General features: G+C 34.8%; 1 protein-coding gene across 2 annotated transcripts; it reads left to right on the top strand.

The window, feature by feature from the left end:
• The first annotated feature begins 158 nt into the window (after positions 1-158).
• LOC130049148 (transmembrane GTPase Marf-like) lies at positions 159-15,582 on the top strand. Of its 2 annotated transcripts, XM_056146349.1 has the most exons (8): positions 159-297; positions 2,369-2,560; positions 2,759-3,021; positions 4,099-4,239; positions 6,145-6,354; positions 9,015-9,130; positions 10,596-10,722; positions 13,648-15,582. In XM_056146349.1, the coding sequence occupies exons 2-8, from the start codon at positions 2,380-2,382 to the stop codon at positions 14,359-14,361; spliced, it is 1,752 nt and encodes a 583-aa protein (XP_056002324.1). In that variant the 5' UTR covers positions 159-297; positions 2,369-2,379; the 3' UTR covers positions 14,362-15,582. The 2 variants fall into 2 exon arrangements, with proteins under 2 accessions (XP_056002324.1, XP_056002325.1); XM_056146350.1 differs by lacking the exon at positions 2,759-3,021 and having other exon boundaries at positions 13,648-15,578.
• The last annotated feature ends 3,771 nt before the right edge of the window (positions 15,583-19,353 follow it).

Below are 19,353 nucleotides of genomic sequence, written 5' to 3'. Positions count from 1 at the left end.
CATATACAAAATTTCCATAAACTTCCCGTACACATGCGTGAATGTAAAATTTTAAGAATCGAGGTTCAGACCTGGAAATTGTCATGTAAAATACAAGTCATGTACTGTTCACAAGGTATGGTAAAGAATTTGGACCTTTAAATTTATACGACGGGGCTAAAACGGAAGGGGGTGATATGCCAATTTTAACAGCCATATGTGTTATGTCGTTCTTTACATACGTATTTTGACAACGGATTCTTCCATTTAGCTGATCAAGATATGTGGCTCACGCCGGGTGTGACCGGTGAACAGGAGGTACGTGTATTTACTTCTGCTAAGAACATGATCCCTCCTCAGATGTGTCTCGGGGTTCGTACTTGCCCTAATCGTCTTGATAGGAAATATGAGATTGATCACTGTTCGTTATCTTCACCTTTCTTGTGATACTTTGCGAGTTATGTAAACATTGATAATAAACCATGATGATTCAAATTCAAATGATGGATTACCTATTACTCAAAATAAGTTTTGCATTTATACTTTAAAAAAACACATTACACGCTGACACCGTAAATACTCGAATACGCATTTGTATTTAAACATTCAACAAAAAATACTCACCGAATTGACATTGTGCTAAATATAAGGACTGCAACGGTCAAATTACATTTAACATTTCTACATTTACATTTAACATTTCTACATTTACTTTTAGAAAATGATGCATTGCCAAGTTGCAAGTACATAATTACAGGGATAGAATTTAACCCCGTTGGTTTTCCATACACGATAAAGATAGTTCCATTTGACTGTGTTTATATTTAATCTCTTTTCTTTAAGGTATAACAAATGTGTTGAAAGTGCGAAATGAAAAAAAAATGTGCCTGAGCTGGATGACAAAATAATAACAGTATGTACTTCTAGCAGTGCATCTGACTGAAACAGATTTTCGAAAACAGTAGCCCTATGTTTGTCGGGTTTTCGAAAATGTCTATCCCAAGGCAAGAGTGTCCATAAAAAGTACTATTGTAAATTATTCATAGGATTTTAACATGTCAAGATATAAAACAAAATTAGCATCAGGCCTGCCTTGGAGGACTTCAGAACAAAACTTCATGTTAAAATGAGTGCATAAATAGAGAAAATGCTGTTTAGGCAACACTGAAGGTTAACTTCAACATTGTAGATACGTGTAATATATTAAAGGTTCGAAATGAAAAAAAAATCATAAATATGTACGACACAAAATTATTAAAGAAACGTGATAAAACTATGTGACAATATCTGGAAACTTGAAAAACAGTTGTTGTTTTTCTGTGGGTATCCTGAATTGATCCTTTAAGACCATAGGCGCTTGGGTCACGGATATTGCACTATAACCTATATGTAAACAATGAAGAAAATTCGAACCACGAATAAATATTTCTCTGTGATCTATGGTGTCTCTTTATACATTTTTTTTTTCATGTTCCAGGAAGCCTAAATACACTTGTCATTATCACAGAACACTGATTTATCCATGTTTTAAAAAAATATCTCATCCCACTGATTCATAATATATTACAAGGCTTGCAACTCAATCTACCCCTTTCCGTATCCCATGAGAGATATTTGTCGATTAAAAGTTATTTACACTGCTTACAAGCTAGTTTCAGGGCCCCATTCACTCCCGGTAATTTTTCTTTAATAATTAAAATCCTCTAATAACAACTGTCTATCCGTTGTATATTTTTAATAGTTTTTTTTCTGTCCAGAGTCATTTCATTCAAATCTCTAATCACGGAAGTGCGTAAACAGTTCAAAATTCGAAACGGAATAAGGGATATCCGAATTAATCTCGAGTTCCGAAAGACGCTATGGCTATGTAAACCCAAGAGGATATCGAGAGTATTGACGCTATTTGTTATTATGTAATGCAAATCATATTGCGTGATGTGAGTGCCCCCCCCCCCCCCCTCGCCCTATTTTCAACAGTACTTTCCAAGCGTTCAAGACAGTGCATGTGTAACGTATGATATGATTTTCTTACTTCAGTATCTATTATTACGCAAAATGAAAGGTTTAATAATAGTTGTTGTACACTCTTTGTGATAATCGATTCACATATCAGCATTGTGGGTTTACATGTACTCGATTTACAATATGATAGGCAATCCTCCAATCAAAATTTAAGTGAAATTGGGTTTGGCGAATTTAAATAATCCCATGGTAGCTGATCATTTGAAACTGTTGCCATCTTTAGCAACTGTGACATGCAGAAAAATCATAGATTGTATGCTTTACGTAATAACTAATGCAAATACATATACAATGTATAAGGTAATTTACTTTATAGACGAAATAAGGTACGAAATTGACATTTTGATATTTTGAATGTATTTTATAGAGTCATTTCCCATGGACACTCCAGAGAGATGCCGGGAGCTCCGGGAGTTATATGATAAATTCAGTAGAATAAGGAGGGACATTAATGCAGAACATTGTAAAAAGCTCGACATGTTACACCCTCACTTTGATGATCAGGTTAAATTTCGCACACTGGATCTTGAAAGGAAATACGAATCGGTTGTTATTGCAGGTGTCAATTTCTTTTTTTTTTCCTCTTTTCTCTCATACTCTGAAACATGAAATGACCAGTCTTCAAAATGTTTCATTATGAGACAATATTCTCGGTACAGAGTTCATAATGTTTTTGGTCACCCCATCAGAAGTGCAGATCCTTACATGAAATTTGTTCATATGGGTATGAAAACATCCTCTGTAAATTGTATTATAGGGGAGGCAAGTGCTGGCAAATCATCATTGATCAATGAACTGTTGGGGTTGAAACTAGTTAAAGTTTCTAAAAAGTCAACGTCTGACACAATATATAGGGTGCACAAAGGTGAAGAATTGAGATTGATATGCACAAGTAAAGAGGGAAAAGAACTCCAAAACTCCACGTTTGGGAGTGAGGAATCCTTGAAATCAGCCTTGAAGAAAGTAGACTTACCAGAGATGTTATATGTTGATATATTTCTTCCAAAATCTACACTTAAGGTAATTGTAAATAATCATATTTATCCCGCACTTCTAAAGAAATATCGGGTATATTGTTGTTACCCTGGTCCGTTCGTCACACTACCTTATTTCTTAAACTATTCTTTCATTTTGAGCACTAACCCATTAATCTTTTTGGAATATGATATATGGTGCCATGTAGATGTGCAATGAGGCGTAGCAATTTTCCGTTCACCCTAGGGCCGAAATGGGGTCAAAACTACATTTTTCATTTTAAAACCTGGTTCTTATACTCTTACAATTTACACTGTAGCCATATCATCTTTTGGAAGGTGATTGATTGTATCTTGTACACTGTAGATGTGCAATAAGTTTTCGGAATTTCTATTTTCATCCTGGAGGCCAAATGGAGATAAAAAGTTTTTCAACTAAAACAACCCTGGCTCCCAGAATTTTTCTTACATTATACGTAATAGCCAAATAATATTTAGGAAAATGACGTGTTTCATTTTTACCCTACGGGTCAATCGAGGGTTGAAAATCACGTTTTTGTATAGAAAAACCTGGTTCCCATAACATCTTTTTTATTTTATTCTGCAGCCAGAGACGATTGTGTCCTTTACATGTATAAGTTTTCAAAATTTCCCTTTTCACCTTGAAGGACAAATGAGATGGAAAATGACGTGAAAAAACTGGTGCTCAGTTGTGCGATGTGTAAAAGAATATATTTGCTTTAAGGTGGGATCTCAACCATTTTAAAGAAACTCAAACAATTAAAAATGACGGGTGTTGGGATGAACCCGGGGCACTTATCCAGTAGAATATTTAATGCATCTTGACAATGCGAAGCAGAAATACATATATCGTTTAGGCGTTATCAGCTCAATTGTTTTAAATATGTTAAAAATTATGAAATATGATTTTGGATGGCCCTAGTGTACTTGAACAACTCAATGCATTTTGACATATGCAGGAAGAATGTATATAGTATAGAATATATTTATAAAGACACTGTTGATACAGAACATTTCAGAATGAATTCCTTTATATGCACTACCATGCCACTATGGTGATTTTAATCATAATTTACATTCAGAATAATAATGTTTGCTGCAGGACAATGTTGTACTGGTTGACACGCCAGGTGTTGGAGTTTCCAAAGAACAAAATGAACCATTACTGTCTTACATTCCGCATGCTGTTGCTTTTGTCTTCGTCGTTAACGTCGCCAATGCTGGAGGTTTTCAAAGAGGGCGGGTAAAAATGATATTCTCATGCCTTTTGAAATTGAAAAAGATGAAGATAATGAAAAATTAATGCTTGATCTCAAAATACAAATGTTGGATCTTGTTTTTAAGGTAGCTCATTACACCAAAAGTTTGTTTAATAGCTTGTTAAACACCTCATATGAAGTATGATTTCACAATCGAAAGAGTGAACCGCCTTGGGGATCTAGAGGTAGAGCGTTCGCCCCGCATGCAGAAGGCCGGGGTTTGAATCCCGGCCGCGACATAACTAAATCATTAATACAGGTAGTGGCAGTTCCATCGTCAAACTCTCGGCATAATGTATGAATGGCACGGGTCCTCGAAGATGACCGGAGATGTCGCAGTAATTGTGGCAAGCTAAAGAACCCTCGATGCTCAATGGCTGAAATGATATACATATAGTGGAAAGATTGGGGAAGAGAGGGGATTTGGAAATGATCAATATACATTGTATTTTGATTTGTGGATAGACTATTACTATAATTGTACTAGAAATAACATGTTTAATTATCATGAATTTGACAGATTAAATAATTTAAAAAAATCCTATATGAATTGCTTCTGTACACCATCTACGATGTGATTGAAAAACCAGAAGACTCTTACAAAACGTATCGCAAAACATGAAAAGTATATAAGAATGAACCCATTCTATCATACATATAAGTAAAACTAGTTGTAGCACCTTTAAAGTGCCAGTTATGTTTTAAACAGATTCGACACGTATATGTATGTTTTATGCCATATCTGTTACGCCATAGGCCTATACATGAAAAGGTGAAGATATCGTACGGTGATGTCTTTCATTAAAAGTTAATGAGAATGGCTACCTTGGAGTTCAATTGTTAAAACTTTAATTAGAGCTAGTTAGTTAAACTTTAGTGAAAACTTTTGGTTTAATTGTTGTTTCAATTGTCAAAGATATTTTTGAATTGTAATTATATGCACCACATATGCTTTCCTGTGCTTGGTCACTGGTGTCATTTCACACACAAAACCTAGTTTGGAAAATTATCTTACTAAAATACTTGAATTAGTTCACTTTTTCAATAACATCCTCATTAAACTGATTGGTTACTGGAGCCCTTTCGTAAAAACTAAAAATTTTAAAGTGTTAACGTTAACTTTTAAGTTTCTGTTAAACACAAATAAAAAAAAATATACGTACAATACATTCTGTAAGTCATTGTCAGTTTCAGTCACAATAGTCCCGTTGGGATTCGAGTTAGTATAGTTCCACCATACCCCTTGCTTGTCGTAAGAGGCGACAAAATGGGGTGGTCCTTCGAATGAGACCGTAAAAACTGAGGTCCCGTGTTACAGCAGGTGTGGTACATTAAAGATCCCTCCCTGCTCAACGACCGAAAGAGTCGATAATAGGCCTCAATTTTGCAGCCCTTCATCGCCAATGGTGACGTCTCCATAATGAGAGTATGTAGGGGGGGGGGGTCCTCCCCCGGGAAAATTTGAAAAAGAATGATTTAAAATGGTGCATTTTAATGCATTTTTTACTGAAATTCTTCTTGTTCTGTCTTCCTTTCATTTATAGTCACCACATCGTTTAGGCCTATAGGTTTGTGTGTGGTAAACAAAAGGACCCCCCCCCCCCCCAAGCCCCCTAAACTCGCCACTGTATGAAGGAGAAACTTCAAACGTACTGTGTCACAACATATGCCAGATGTAGCGTATTACAAATGTGGATTATAAAAAAATCTAAAGAACTTTCAGTATCATTATAAGTAGTAGTAATAATAAATTTGAAATCGCAAAACTTTTCTCAAATCAACATGAGAGTATTAATTTGATTTTGAGAATATACATTCATCAAACGTATGCAAACCCGTGCTTAGATGAACTATGTAGTTGCGTACACATATTAACGATTTTATTTCAGCTGTTGGACGTTTTCAAATATATTAAGGAGAAGCTTGAAGAAATGCCATGTTTTGACCCAAAGGATGTCTTGTTTCTCATGAATAAATGGGACCGTATCGAAGAGCACGAACGCGATGAAATCATTCGAAATGCAACCAACATTCTTCTTGAGGAATGGTGTTTTGTTTCCATGGCACCAAGAAACACATTTCATGTAAGCCTTAAAGAGGTATGGATAACTAGCTTTCAAAATTTGCAGTTGAAACAATATATTGAAAAAGAAATCATTATCGGCCGCAGTCCAGGCGTCCGATCTATTTGTCTATTTGTGGTTGTGTTCGAAAATAATAACATGTACAGGTATAAAAATTCTGAATAAAATATTTTGAAAATATATATAAATATAAGTTTTGATTACTGTAATCAATACGTTTAAGTTTTATTGAGTGTGTGAAATATAGAATCAAATAATCATGTCTTCCCATATATTCATCAAACAAATGAATTAATATAACTAAAAATTCTTTTGGTTTGAATAACCTACAGCTGCAAATATTTGTACGTGCAAATCAGAATTCCAGACCTGCACAATATAGCCAATCCAGCAATAATATCATATGATGTAGATCCTGCGTATGCGATGTCATTGTATCATGTTTACAATCATTAAGTACATCTCTGAAACATGTTTGGATTATGCAATTTACTGAAACTCAAAACCAAATAACATTCATAACAAATTATAAATCAATCTCGGTTCTTTAATGCAGACTGCCTTTATTAGCATGGACGGATTTAGAATTTGAATTTTGAGGCGCAAGTGAAAGATAGGCGGATTCAGAAAGTTGTGAAAGGGGCGGTCTACAACTTAATCTTTTACATAATTTTACAACCTTCAACCCTACCTTATCTACACCCTTTGCTGGTGTACATAACATCTTAGGGAGATCGTAAGGCAGTTAAATGTTTAATTTTATTTACTACTTCTTTCTAAAGTTCTAATAATTCAAATCTCCATACTATGTAATATGTACTTGTTAAGAATTTTTTAAAAGTGATTCTTATATCTGACGAAAATATCGTGTATATTTAGAATTTATACGGTACCAAATTTCATGCACCAGATGCGCATTTCGACAAACAATGTCTCTTCAGTGATGCTCAACCGAAATTTTTGAAATCCGTATTATTAAACTTGAAAGAGCTATTTTAGGGAAAAACAAAGTGCCAAAAAAAAAAAAAAAAGATGAAAAGAATTCAAATTCGTCTAAGGATAAGAACTATGCATGAGGGAGATAATCCATAATTTTGAAATAAATTTCTAAATTTTATCACAGCATTTAATTATACATCCGTATTTTCAAGCTAGTAATGAAGTACTTAGCTACTAGGCTGTAGAGACCCTCGGGTACTAACAGTCAACCAACAGAGGCCTCGATCCAGGGGTCATAATGTAGAATTCATACAGTACCAATTTTCATGCACCAGATGCGCATTTCGACAAATAATGTCTCTTCAGTGATGCTCAACCGACATTTTTGAAATCCGAAATAATAAACTTATAAGAGCTATTTTGGGGAAAAACTAAGTGCCAGAAGAAAAAGAAAAACTGGAGTCAAATTCGTCTAAGGATAAGAGATGCATGAGGGAGATAATCCTTATTTTTGAAATGAATTTCTAAATTTTATCACAGCATTTAAATATACATATCAGTGACCTTATCTATCCATGAATTAAATGATATACAGGTATTGATAAATTGAATGATGTAAGTATCCACCTTTGACGTCATTTTTTCTTAAAGACTCATTAGAATTGAACAACTCTTAAACTTTTTGGTCCGCAAAACGGGGGCGGTGTCAGAACCCCTGGACCCTACCCCCACCCTCTGGATCCGCCCTTGGCGTCCGAAACATCTGAGATATACAGGGTCTGTTAGTGGCTTTTAGGTCCCCAGTTCGCCCAGATGTGCGCTAAAATGGGACAAAGCCCCTGCTAAGTTTAAGATCTTTGTGGCACACCTGTTGATTTTAATATTATACTAATTTTTAGTTCTGATATATATATATATATATATATATATATATATATATATATATATATATATATACAACCAGTTTGTCAAATTTTCGGGACGTCCTGTCCCATCTTCAGGACAAACGAAAAGAATTACATAATGTGGCCAATATCAACAGAGTATAATATCAAAAACTACATATAAATACATCTAGCACTACAACTACACTAATCTACAAAGGTATTTAAAACGCAGACTACATGTGTTTTGGTCTTTGGGCTTGCCAATCAATGATAAAAGAGGAGCGAATTAGGACAGGCTTTATTCGACCAAAGAGCTGATCCAAAAAACATGTAGTAATACGTTTGAAGTATCGGGTGTTGTTGGAACTTTAGTGCTTATATATATATATATATATATATATATATATATAACTCTCCAGACGTTTTACATTATGAAAACAAATTATGTTGTTATGACTACAATACAAAGGGAGTCATTTGGAGGGCATTATTGTGAGGTAAAACAAAGAATTTACATTAAACAATTTTAAAGCGTAGGTCTAAATGAGCGAATTAAATATTTTTTTCTTTTTCTCTCCTTTCCACTAAATTGTCCGTGAAAAGTTTATGAAAAGGAAAACCGTTTAAATGTCAATATTCACACGCGTCTAAATGTTCACTCAATTTCATTTTACGCTATTCCATTACTTGAAATTAGTTTGTTTTTTAATGTTGTTTCCCTTCTTGAATAAATTATTTCATATTACAATATTCGTGTGTTTCTTGGAAAAAGTGTAGAATATCTAAAGTTTTAGCGGCCGATAAGATGTTTTACATCAAATGTATCTTATGGAATACTGTCCTTTTCAGATAAAAGGGGAAGAGGATTCAACAAATTCTTTTAGGGTAGAATTGGACAGATTTAAGGAAACTCTCGATAAGATGATTGCCAAAAATTCTAATAAACGATTAAAGGCGCATTCAAGGTATGTGACGATTTCATCAAATGAAACAAAAGACGTTCAAAATACATGTAGTAACTATTCCTATGTCAAGTTCCTGGTGCTCTCTGTGGGATTTTTCGCAATGCTGACTTGAAAAATATTTTTCTGTAATGTAACGTAACGAAAACAACTAAAAATCATTCCGATGCAAATCATGAATTAAATCCAGTAAATACTTCGTTGAACATGTCTACCCCAGATTTACACAGCGAAGATATCCGCCCCATATTTACACAACACAAGAGCTATGAATTTATTTTTATCCAAGAATTGGGCATACAGTTCTCCATCTCGAGGATATCAACCTGGAACCGCATATTTGATGTGTTTTCTTTACACTTTAGGATATAAAGATGTACATTTCTTTAGATTCGGAACATATTTCAAGCTTTTAAAGAGAAAATCAATGTATGATATATATCAGCAATTCACTTGCAATATGATCAGAATTGACAGCGATAAGGTTGATTATCTTATATTCAAAAGTAGGTTTATTGTATATATATATATATATATATATATATATATATATGTGTGTGTGTGTGTGTGTGTGTGTGTGTGTGTGTGTGTGTGTAATTATAATATTTATTATAAATAGGTACTTAATCAAGTTGATTATAGAAAGTCCTATGTTTAAATCGTCTAGATGTTGAATAAACATTCAAATGAAATGTCATCTGGCGTTTCGATATGCACATAGACCCTCCTTCTTGCCTCCGATTGTATGATTTGTCGTATAGGTAAAATATGCTTTGCGAATGGGAAGGTCGAAATTTATTGCAAAATATTGTTACATTTTCAGAAGCTTGTGGAAGAAATAAACATATCAAATATACGTCTCAAATATCTGCATATACCTAAGTTAAGAGTTATTTAACATATATGAATCATTTTAGAATTTAAAAAAAACGATTATTTCTAAGATATGAAAACGTGGATATGACGTTAACTGAACTGGGATCAATCCCATTCCGTATAACAGGAACAATTAAAAGAAAAGGCGAAAGTAACGAAAATTTATCAATATTCAATGCCAGATATATATCATTCTCTCACGCTTTAGTTTCCAGAGTACAATACATGAAAATACCCAAGCTCTTGTCATGGAATTGTCAATAATAACTCATTACGACTTAAAGGATCACTTTTGATTTTAAGGCCAAATTTGAATGGCTAACGTAACACTTTATTTTTGGAAAACAGGAAGGTCCTACTTGTAAACAAAAGTTTAGGTTCATGCGGATAAACAGCTGAATTTTTATTGATATACTCAGAAATAAATAAAAATCATATACATGAATAGTGTTGAGAGCAAATGCATATCGGGGTACTCAAACTAAACATAAGAACAGATAAAATGTCTCAAATATTTAAAGATATTGTAATATATTCACATGAGAAACCACTGCATTTATTACAAATGATATATCATATATTTGTGTGTCAGATACCTGGAGGGATTATTGTTTGATGCAAAGTGCTCTATTGTCGCAGCTATGAACTACGAGCAATGGAAATGCGAAGCCAAGTCATTATTAGATGAAGTAAACACTGAACTGGAACTCGGAAATCAGGTAATACAAACCGTTCATATCTAGATAGTTCAGATGTGTTGATTATTCATTTAAACAAAATTATTATGTTTAGATTATATTTGTCTCTTTTGAAGAAATAGTAAGGATATTGAGGTTCTTTAGACAAAGTAAATTAGTTTTATGCCACATATAAACTTCTCAAAATACAACAAATCAACCTATTGCAACTAACTAAATTGCCAAATATTATCCTAGGTGAATGGTGAAGTAAGTTTCCACAGAGAAGATAATCAATTATTAAAAATCCTTCTCAAGAACGCCTTCCCTAGGGAAGCCAAACATTACACATTTAATGTTATTTGATTTTGTACCAAAATCCTCTGACGACAGAACGGTTTAATTTCTACATAGGAATATTCTTTAAGAATCTTCTCAAACATCACAAGGATGCAAGTTGGGACATGTGCATACTAATGTGCAATTTCCCGCATGAAAACAAGTGAACAGTGATAGGTCTCATAAATCCTGTAAAATATACAAAATCGAGAACATGTTACAACGAATTTAAATCCTCTCAAATAACAATGCCTGTACAAGACCTGCCTCTTGTTTTGATGTTCCCTCGGTGTGGGTCTCTCGTAAATGAAAATTGTCACAACCTAAAAGATATTTCAACAATATAGTGAGGTTAGGCAAAAATTTGTTCTGTTTTCCGGTTTGATGCACGGCGTACTTTCTATTGTCAATAAATATGTAGATTAATTTCATACATCTTGATTACTTTCGTTTGAAAATGAGGACCTCAAATCACTTATTCTTAAAGGTCCTAAATACAGAGAACCTCGGTCTTTTAATTGGCGACAGAACTTCATCTCTATTATGAGTTCTGTCGAAGATTATGCCAGACGATGGGCTAAATATGAAAAAGAAGAACTTGATACATTGTCAGAATGGGTTAAAAGCATAAGACGGATATCAAAATCCCGCATTAGACACATGAAAACAAAAGTACGTACCATCTATCCTTCTGTGTTTAGTAAACCAGAAGTGATAAAAGAATTAGATAGGTTACATGAGGAATATCTTTTGATTCCAGCTGACAAAGCTAGTAACAACATTGTCTTTGTTTGTAAGGCTCATTATTACAACTGTATTTTAAACGAACTTGGCATTAATTCCACTTTTGGTAATCATACTTATACTCCAACTGCCCTTTCAAAAGACGAAATTCTTCAAAACCATGCTTCAGTTTTAGACACATTTAATATTCCAGTCAATGGGTCGAATGAATATGAGTTACCGTACCTATACTGGATTCCTAAACTACATAAAAACCCTTCCAAACAAAGATACATTGCTGGATCCATTAAGTGCTCTACCAAGCCCCTATCTTTGCTCCTCACGAAAATGTTAACAGCTGTGAAGGAGAAACTTCAAACTTACTGTGCGACTACATATGCCAGAAGTGGTGTTAATCAAATGTGGATTCTAAAAAATTCTAAAGAACTTTTAGTAAACTTGAAATCACAGAATTTTCCCCAAATCAATACATTAAAACCTATGACTTTTCAACACTATACACGACCATTCCTCACGATAAATTAAAGACTAGACTTTTTGACATCATAGACAGTTGCTTCTTCAACAAAAGCGGAAAACGGAAATATTCATATCTAGTGATCAGTCATTCAAAAACTTACTTTGTTAAACACCACTCTGATTCCACGCACAAGTACTCTGAAGTTGAAATCAAAAATAGGCTAGAGTTCCTCATTGACAATATCTTCGTGGTCTTTGGTGATCAGGTCTTCCAACAGTCTGTTGGAATTCCCATGGGCACGAATTGTGCTCCTTCGTTAGCTGACCTGTTTTTATATTCATATGAAGCACAATTTATTCAAAAACTTCTACGTGAGAAGAAAAAATCTCTCGCTGTGACCTTCAATTCGACTTTTAGATATATCGATGACGTTTTGTCTATTAACAATGATAGCTTTCATTCATATGTCGATTTGATATATCCCTGTGAGCTGGAAATAAAGGACACCACAGAGTCGTCCACTTCTGCTTCATACTTACATATTTTATTGACAGTAGACATTAACGGCAAACTAACAACTCAACTGTATGACAAACGGGATGATTTCAGCTTCTCCATCGTCAACTTCCCACATTTATGTAGCAATATTCCATTATCACCTGCATATGGTGTTTATATATCTCAACTGATTCGATATGCAAGAGCTTGTTCTGGGTATAGTCAGTTTTTAAATCGAGGTAAGCTACTGACAAACAAGTTGATGGTACAGGGATTTCAAGAGTCTCGATTGAAGTCAGCATTTCGCAAATTCTATGGTCGTTATAACGATCTAGTTCGTCAATACAACCTCGCATTGGGTCAAATGCTGTCTGACGTGTTTCATACCGATTGTTAAGCCGTTCTTGGCACACTGATTTTGACTGCGGATAACTCCGTTTACCTGATCAGGATATGGGGCTCACGGCGGGTGTGACCGGTCAACAGGGGATGCTTACTTCTCCTAGGCACCTGATCCCACCTCTGGTGTGTCCAGGGGTCCGTGTTTGCCCAACTATCTATTTTGTATTGCTTGTAGGAGTTATGAGATTGATCACTGTTCGTTATCTTCACCTTGCATACAATCAACATATATAACTTCTATTAAAATCTTTTTTCTTGTACTTTATGTGCATAAGCTGTATGAGAGGAAATGTGTTACATATTATTCAATTTAGAAAAGATGGCAATCGCTTTTGCAATGAGAAAGGAAAATTTCATCTTATCATAAGTGGACATTTAATATTCAACAAGGATAGATAAGTTAACCGCGGTTTGAACATCAATATGTCGTTTAAAGAGTCTTACGACTATGTTAATAATTAGAAACACGAATGACTTTGTTTAGAATGAAGATATTTAAATAAAATGCGTTTAATTTATTTCAGAAGACAAATGAGTTCAGCATGTTGCTTAATGAGGAAGCAGAGAAACTTGCGCGCAAATGTAAAGCTTATATGTCTTCTGAAGTTCTCAAAAGGGAAATAGTGAAGTCGGTCACTGCCAAAGGATCATCGAATCCAAAGCAGACATTATACGATGAGTTCATCAATCAACTTGAACTCTGGTGTAAAAGTGAAGATGTAGCATCAACAGTAACAGAGATTGATCTCAAAATTGGTCAGTTATCAAAGAAATCCCAAGAAGAATTGAAAAGTTTTTTGGACCGGATTACAGGACTTTCTACAGAATTTCCAGATGCTCCATTTGATTTCAAAGGAATCGTTGATAAATTTATGCGCGATTTTCCAAAGGCAGTATCTTTTCATGTTATTGCAAAAGTGTTATGGTATTTTTCGACCACCTCAAGAAAAGAAGAAAAACTAAGATCTATACTCGATGTAATGTTAGAAAAATGTTCTCAGGAAATCTTAGTTCGAAGTTTCAAAAGAATATTTACTTTGTATTTCATCCCAAAGATAGATTACTTAATCAGAGCTAATTTGAAAAGATATGACGTTGTACACACGACACTCGAACAATTTGGCGTGGTATCAGAAATGAGCGACGAAGAACGGGGGAAGATGAACACCATCTTTGATGATCTGAAGAAGGTATCCATTGAATTGTCGAAATTGCAAAGCAGATGTACAGCGTTATAAACTTGAAATTGTATGTAATTCCGCGACACTGTTTGAGACACCTATCTTCAATATGAAGATACGACGAACTAATGCAATGTAATAATGTTTTGTTTTTTAAATGTCGGTTTGATAAACTTCGAATCCCGCTCGCGCCGATAAGTGAGAAAGTTTCCCAGTTTACTTTCGGAAGGTCGGTGGTCTATTCCCAGGTAAATTGTATCTGGGTTCTCTCTTCCACCAATAAAAACTGGGCGCCACCATATAACTGAAATTTTGTTGGGTGTGGCGGAAAAAAGCAAAACATTCAATCAATAAACTAATGATCATGTTAGATAAAATGTGAAGATAACTAACAGTGATCAATCTCATAACCCCTATAAGCAATACAAAATAGAAAGTTGGGTAAACACGGACCCTTGGACACACCAGAGGTGGGATCAGGTGCCTAGGAGGAGTAAGCATTCCCTGTCGACGGGTCACATCCGCCGTGAGCCCTAAATCTTATCAGGTAAACGGAGGTAACCATAGTCAAAATCAGTGTGCCAAGAACGGTCTAACAATCGGTATGAAACACATCAGACAGCATCTGACCAAATAATGGGTTTTATTGACGAACTAGATCGTTATAACGACCATATAATTTTTGAATTGCTGATTTCTATCGAGAATGTTGAAACCCTTGTACCATCTACTTGTTTGCCTCGATTTAAAAACTGACCATACTCAGACAAGATATTGCATATTGAATGGGTTAAGCTGGTGTCAGTGATCCAATTGTGTTTGATAAACAAGGAATTCATGTCCTATATTTAATGACACATACTTTGATTTAATCAGCATGTTTGATGACACGTGTGTTTTGAAGCCATGCCAATGCTTCCTTTACCAATTTAACATAGATGTACATGAATGTATACCAGACAAGATCTTTTTTGTAGACAGATCGCATTATTTATATATTTGTCAAGAATTGTTTGTATAAATTCTGAATGCAAGAAATTATTGGCATAACTGATGTATATAAAGAAAAAGATAATGGGAATAATTTGGACTCTTGGCCAGTGAAGTGCTGATGATTTCCTATCTATGTATGCTTTATTGAACATAAAATGTTATTACATCTAATTACTTCATGAATAATCCAATAATTGTGTTTGCTTTGTTCTGTATCGCTTCGATGTTGACTGCAGTTATAATAAAATCTGGAAAACCCAAAGATTTGTGTTGGTAAACACGATCCACTAAATAAATGTTAAAATAACCCCCACATCATGATTTCAATCAACTTCAATCTACACTATATAAGAAAGTTTTAGTATAAATTTCTTCTTTGGCCCAGCACTTCTTGAGATTTGTAATGACCCCACTCAGGTTTGCCTTTTCTTCCCTTTGAATGGAGCATGGTCCTTCATTTGAATAAACTTGAATCCCCTTCACTCAATTTGATTTATGTCGAGTTTGACTTAAACTGACCCAGTGATTCTGGAGAAGATAAAATTCGAAAAGTTGAGCAGAAAAGCTTGTATGTGCTTTCAGCTCAGGTGGGTAAAAAAGAAGTGTTGAGTGGTCTTTTATTGCCCCGATCTACTGGAAATATATATGTAGCGAAGCTTCCAGTTGCACTCGCAACAACCCACGGAATAAACAAACATACTAACGATAGTGACACACTTGTACAATCTCAAAATTATAACTTTAAGCCAGTTTTAAGCATAAAAAAAAAAAAACATTTATCAATTCAAGTGATTGAATCTTCCATTCATAAATATGCATTACCTGAACATGATTGACGATTATATCAATCAAGGTAATTGTACATTTCATAATTTGGAGCATATCTATGGGCTATATTGTTTCCATTACATCACGAGATTCCGTATGCTACATTCTATATACAACCTTAAAGGAAGTGAACATAAAAAAGTGACAAAGGGTTTAAATTTGTCATTTTGATGTATACAATGAATTCTGAAAGATGCAGCTTTCTTTAATAGGGAGATATTTCATAGAGATTAACTAATCTTTTCAATCCTTGGGAGTTGCCATATCGGAAAAAAAATGATTACCTCCCTGCTGGTTTATCTCTTAGCATTCACTAGAGGGCAGCACTGATGCTGATGTCAATAGGACACATTGTGTATTGTTGGCAACTTGTAAGCATCAACGTTAAAATGTCATCAGCAGAAAGTGAATTAAATATGGGATATCAGTTTGAACCTGATGTTACAGAGGAAGAAATTGCTTCTCAGAATATTTCAGCAATTGATTTTAATGAGAGAGGAATTATGTACATTCAAGGGGTGTCTTTGTTGTAATGAGTTTGAACATTTTGTGTCAAATTACATGGATATACACATAAAGTGCGGTTCTCTACACCCATATTTTAACATGGTGTGTCCAAGTCCTGTTATAATTGATACACCTTACATTTATCGATGGATTTATGTATCCAGAGAGGAAGGATATCAGAGGACTTGGAATTAACAACTTATTAAACAAGTAAGAAAAACACGAAAAGGAAAATACCTTCTGTATTCACATGTATTGATCTGGGTTAGAATAGATCTTCAGTACACCCTTGTCGTAAGAGGCGACAAAATGGGGTGGTCCTTCGGATGAGACCACAAAAACCGAGGTCCCGTGTCACAGCAAGTGTGGCACGATAAAGATTCCTCTCTGCTCAATGGCCATAAGCGCCGAGCATAGGCCGAAATTGTGCAGCCCTTCACCAGCAGTGGTGACGTCTCCATATGAGTGAAATATTCTCGAGAGGTACGTTAAACAATGCTCAACCAATCAATGTATTTAAATCTAAACATAGCATCTGTGTGTAAATATTTCCAATTACACACAAACGTGATAGAATACAATAACAATTATGTTGCAGGCATGCTATCGGCCTACAAACAGTTTATCAACTACATGTAGGTCAGACGCGGTCAGCCTCTTGGGGAAAATCAGAGTAGTTTTACCCTCATTTGTTATGACATAAAGAAAATGGGTGACTTTATCGAGCTGATAACCCACAAAAGGACAAATATGAAAGTCAAAATTGAAACTCTCCAGAAAAAGAAACAAGAGGCCCAAGGGCCTAGAATCGCTCTTCTGATAAATTGTACAACCCCACCATTTCTATTCTTAGCCTCTTAGTATTCTAAATCTTTAGTTAAATCCTTAGAATTCAAAAAAGTAGGTCAATGTGACCTACTTTTTGGTTTACACATTTTGAGAACCCAAGAAATATCAGCTGACAAAGTTTGATGATTTTAAGCCAATTAGTATCTGAATATTGAAATATAGCTGTCAAATTCCAATCGTAGGTCATGGTGACCTACTTTTTCGTCAACACCCTTCAAACATGCAAGACCCAACAACTTACAAAGTTTGATGACTGTAGGTCAAATAGTATCTGAATTATATAAATATAGCCGTCCAATTCCAAAAGTAGGTCAAGGTGACCTACTTTTTGGTCAACACCCTTTGAACATGCAAGACGCATCAACTGACAAAGTTTGATGACTGTAGGTCAAATAGTATCTGAAATATATAAATATAGCCGTCAAATTCCAAAAGTAGGTCAAGGTGACCTACTTTTTGGTCGACACACTCCATTGACTCAAGATGCATCAACTGTCAAAGTTTGATGATTGTAGGTCAATTAGTGACTGAAATATATAAATATAACTGTCAAATGCCAAAAGTAGGTCACAGTGACCTACTTTTTGGTCGATACACTCCGAAGACTCAAGATGCATCAACTGACAAAGTTTGATGATTGTAGGTCAAATAGTGTCTGAAATATAGTAATTTAGCTGTCAAATACCAAAAGTAGGTCACGGTGACCTACTTTTTGGTCGACACAAACCGAAGACTGAAGACGCATCAACTGACAAAGTTTGATGATCCTAGGTTTTACAGTGCCCAAAATATGCATCTAAAATTGAAAATGTGAAATTTGAATATCTGCAAAATTCAAAAAGTAGGTCACCGTGACCTACTTTTGAGACAACTTGACACAAGGTCCTAAGATGCATCAACTGTCAAAATTTCATGATCCTAGTCCTTATAATGACTAAAATATCTAAGATTTAAGGAATTTAAAAAAAATCTAAATTTAGGTCAACTTTGAAGTGACCTTGAGACCACGCCCTTTGCCCCAGGGTAATGCCTTGAACAATTTTTAATCTACAACATATCCTCATCCTTATGTGTAAGTTTGGTGATAATCTGCCCTGTGGTTCTTGAGAAGAAGATTTTTTAGCAACCACTACTTTTGTTTGTATTTTCCTGATTATCTCCCCTTGTTAAAGGGTCACATCCCTCTATTTAGTATGTATGAAAGCCCTTTGGCCAATGATACCCTGTAACAAATTTGAAAAAAATTGGCCAAGGGGTTCTCGAGTTATAGCCCTTTTTCTAAAAAGTTTACGCACACCGCACACCGCACAAATGGCCATAGCATTAGCTCTTTGAGCCTTTGGCTCAAAAGAGCTAAAAAGTTGCATTCTAGTTAGAAGAACCAATCCATAGTTTCCAAAAAATGTTTTTTCGATGTGCTCATTTCAAAGGAACATTGGGAAAAAAAAATCTATTTAAAATCACGTATACGCGAAAAACGCACAAAATAACAGTAAATTTGACTTTTTCAAGCAGATTTTCATAAGGAGTGGGCCAAATGTCCATTGTGAAATGAGTAAAATATGTTAGTCTATGTTCAGGTGTAAAATGATTTGTAAATAAAAGTATGGAGAATTGACCCACTCTATGAAAAAATCTTACTTCTTGTGTATAATTTTTGTCGTATTATCAAGAAAATTTTCTATGTCCACGACGGGTGACTTTACATAGCCAGAAATTCACACATCTTTCATGGGATGGATATAGCCGAGGTGGTATAGCAGCAGTCTCACTGAAGTTTTGTACAGGCCCAGATTGCATATCTGTGGTTCGAACACCAATTTTTCCTACCTATTATTTTTTTCTTATGAATTATTAGGCTTCCCATAATTA

This window comes from Ostrea edulis, chromosome 8, assembly GCF_947568905.1.
Source record: "Ostrea edulis chromosome 8, xbOstEdul1.1, whole genome shotgun sequence".
Lineage (NCBI taxonomy): Eukaryota > Metazoa > Mollusca > Bivalvia > Ostreida > Ostreidae > Ostrea > Ostrea edulis.
This window is presented reverse-complemented; position numbering and strand designations above follow the sequence as displayed.

Coding starts and splice junctions, on each gene's coding strand:
- LOC130049148 (XM_056146349.1), top strand. CDS start 2,380: ATGGACACTCCAGAGAGATGCCGGGAGCTCCGGGAGTTATATGATAAA. Junction 4,240..6,144: donor GAGGTTTTCAAAGAGGGCGG/GTAAAAATGATA, acceptor ATTTTATTTCAG/CTGTTGGACGTTTTCAAATA. Junction 6,355..9,014: donor TTCATGTAAGCCTTAAAGAG/GTATGGATAACT, acceptor TGTCCTTTTCAG/ATAAAAGGGGAAGAGGATTC.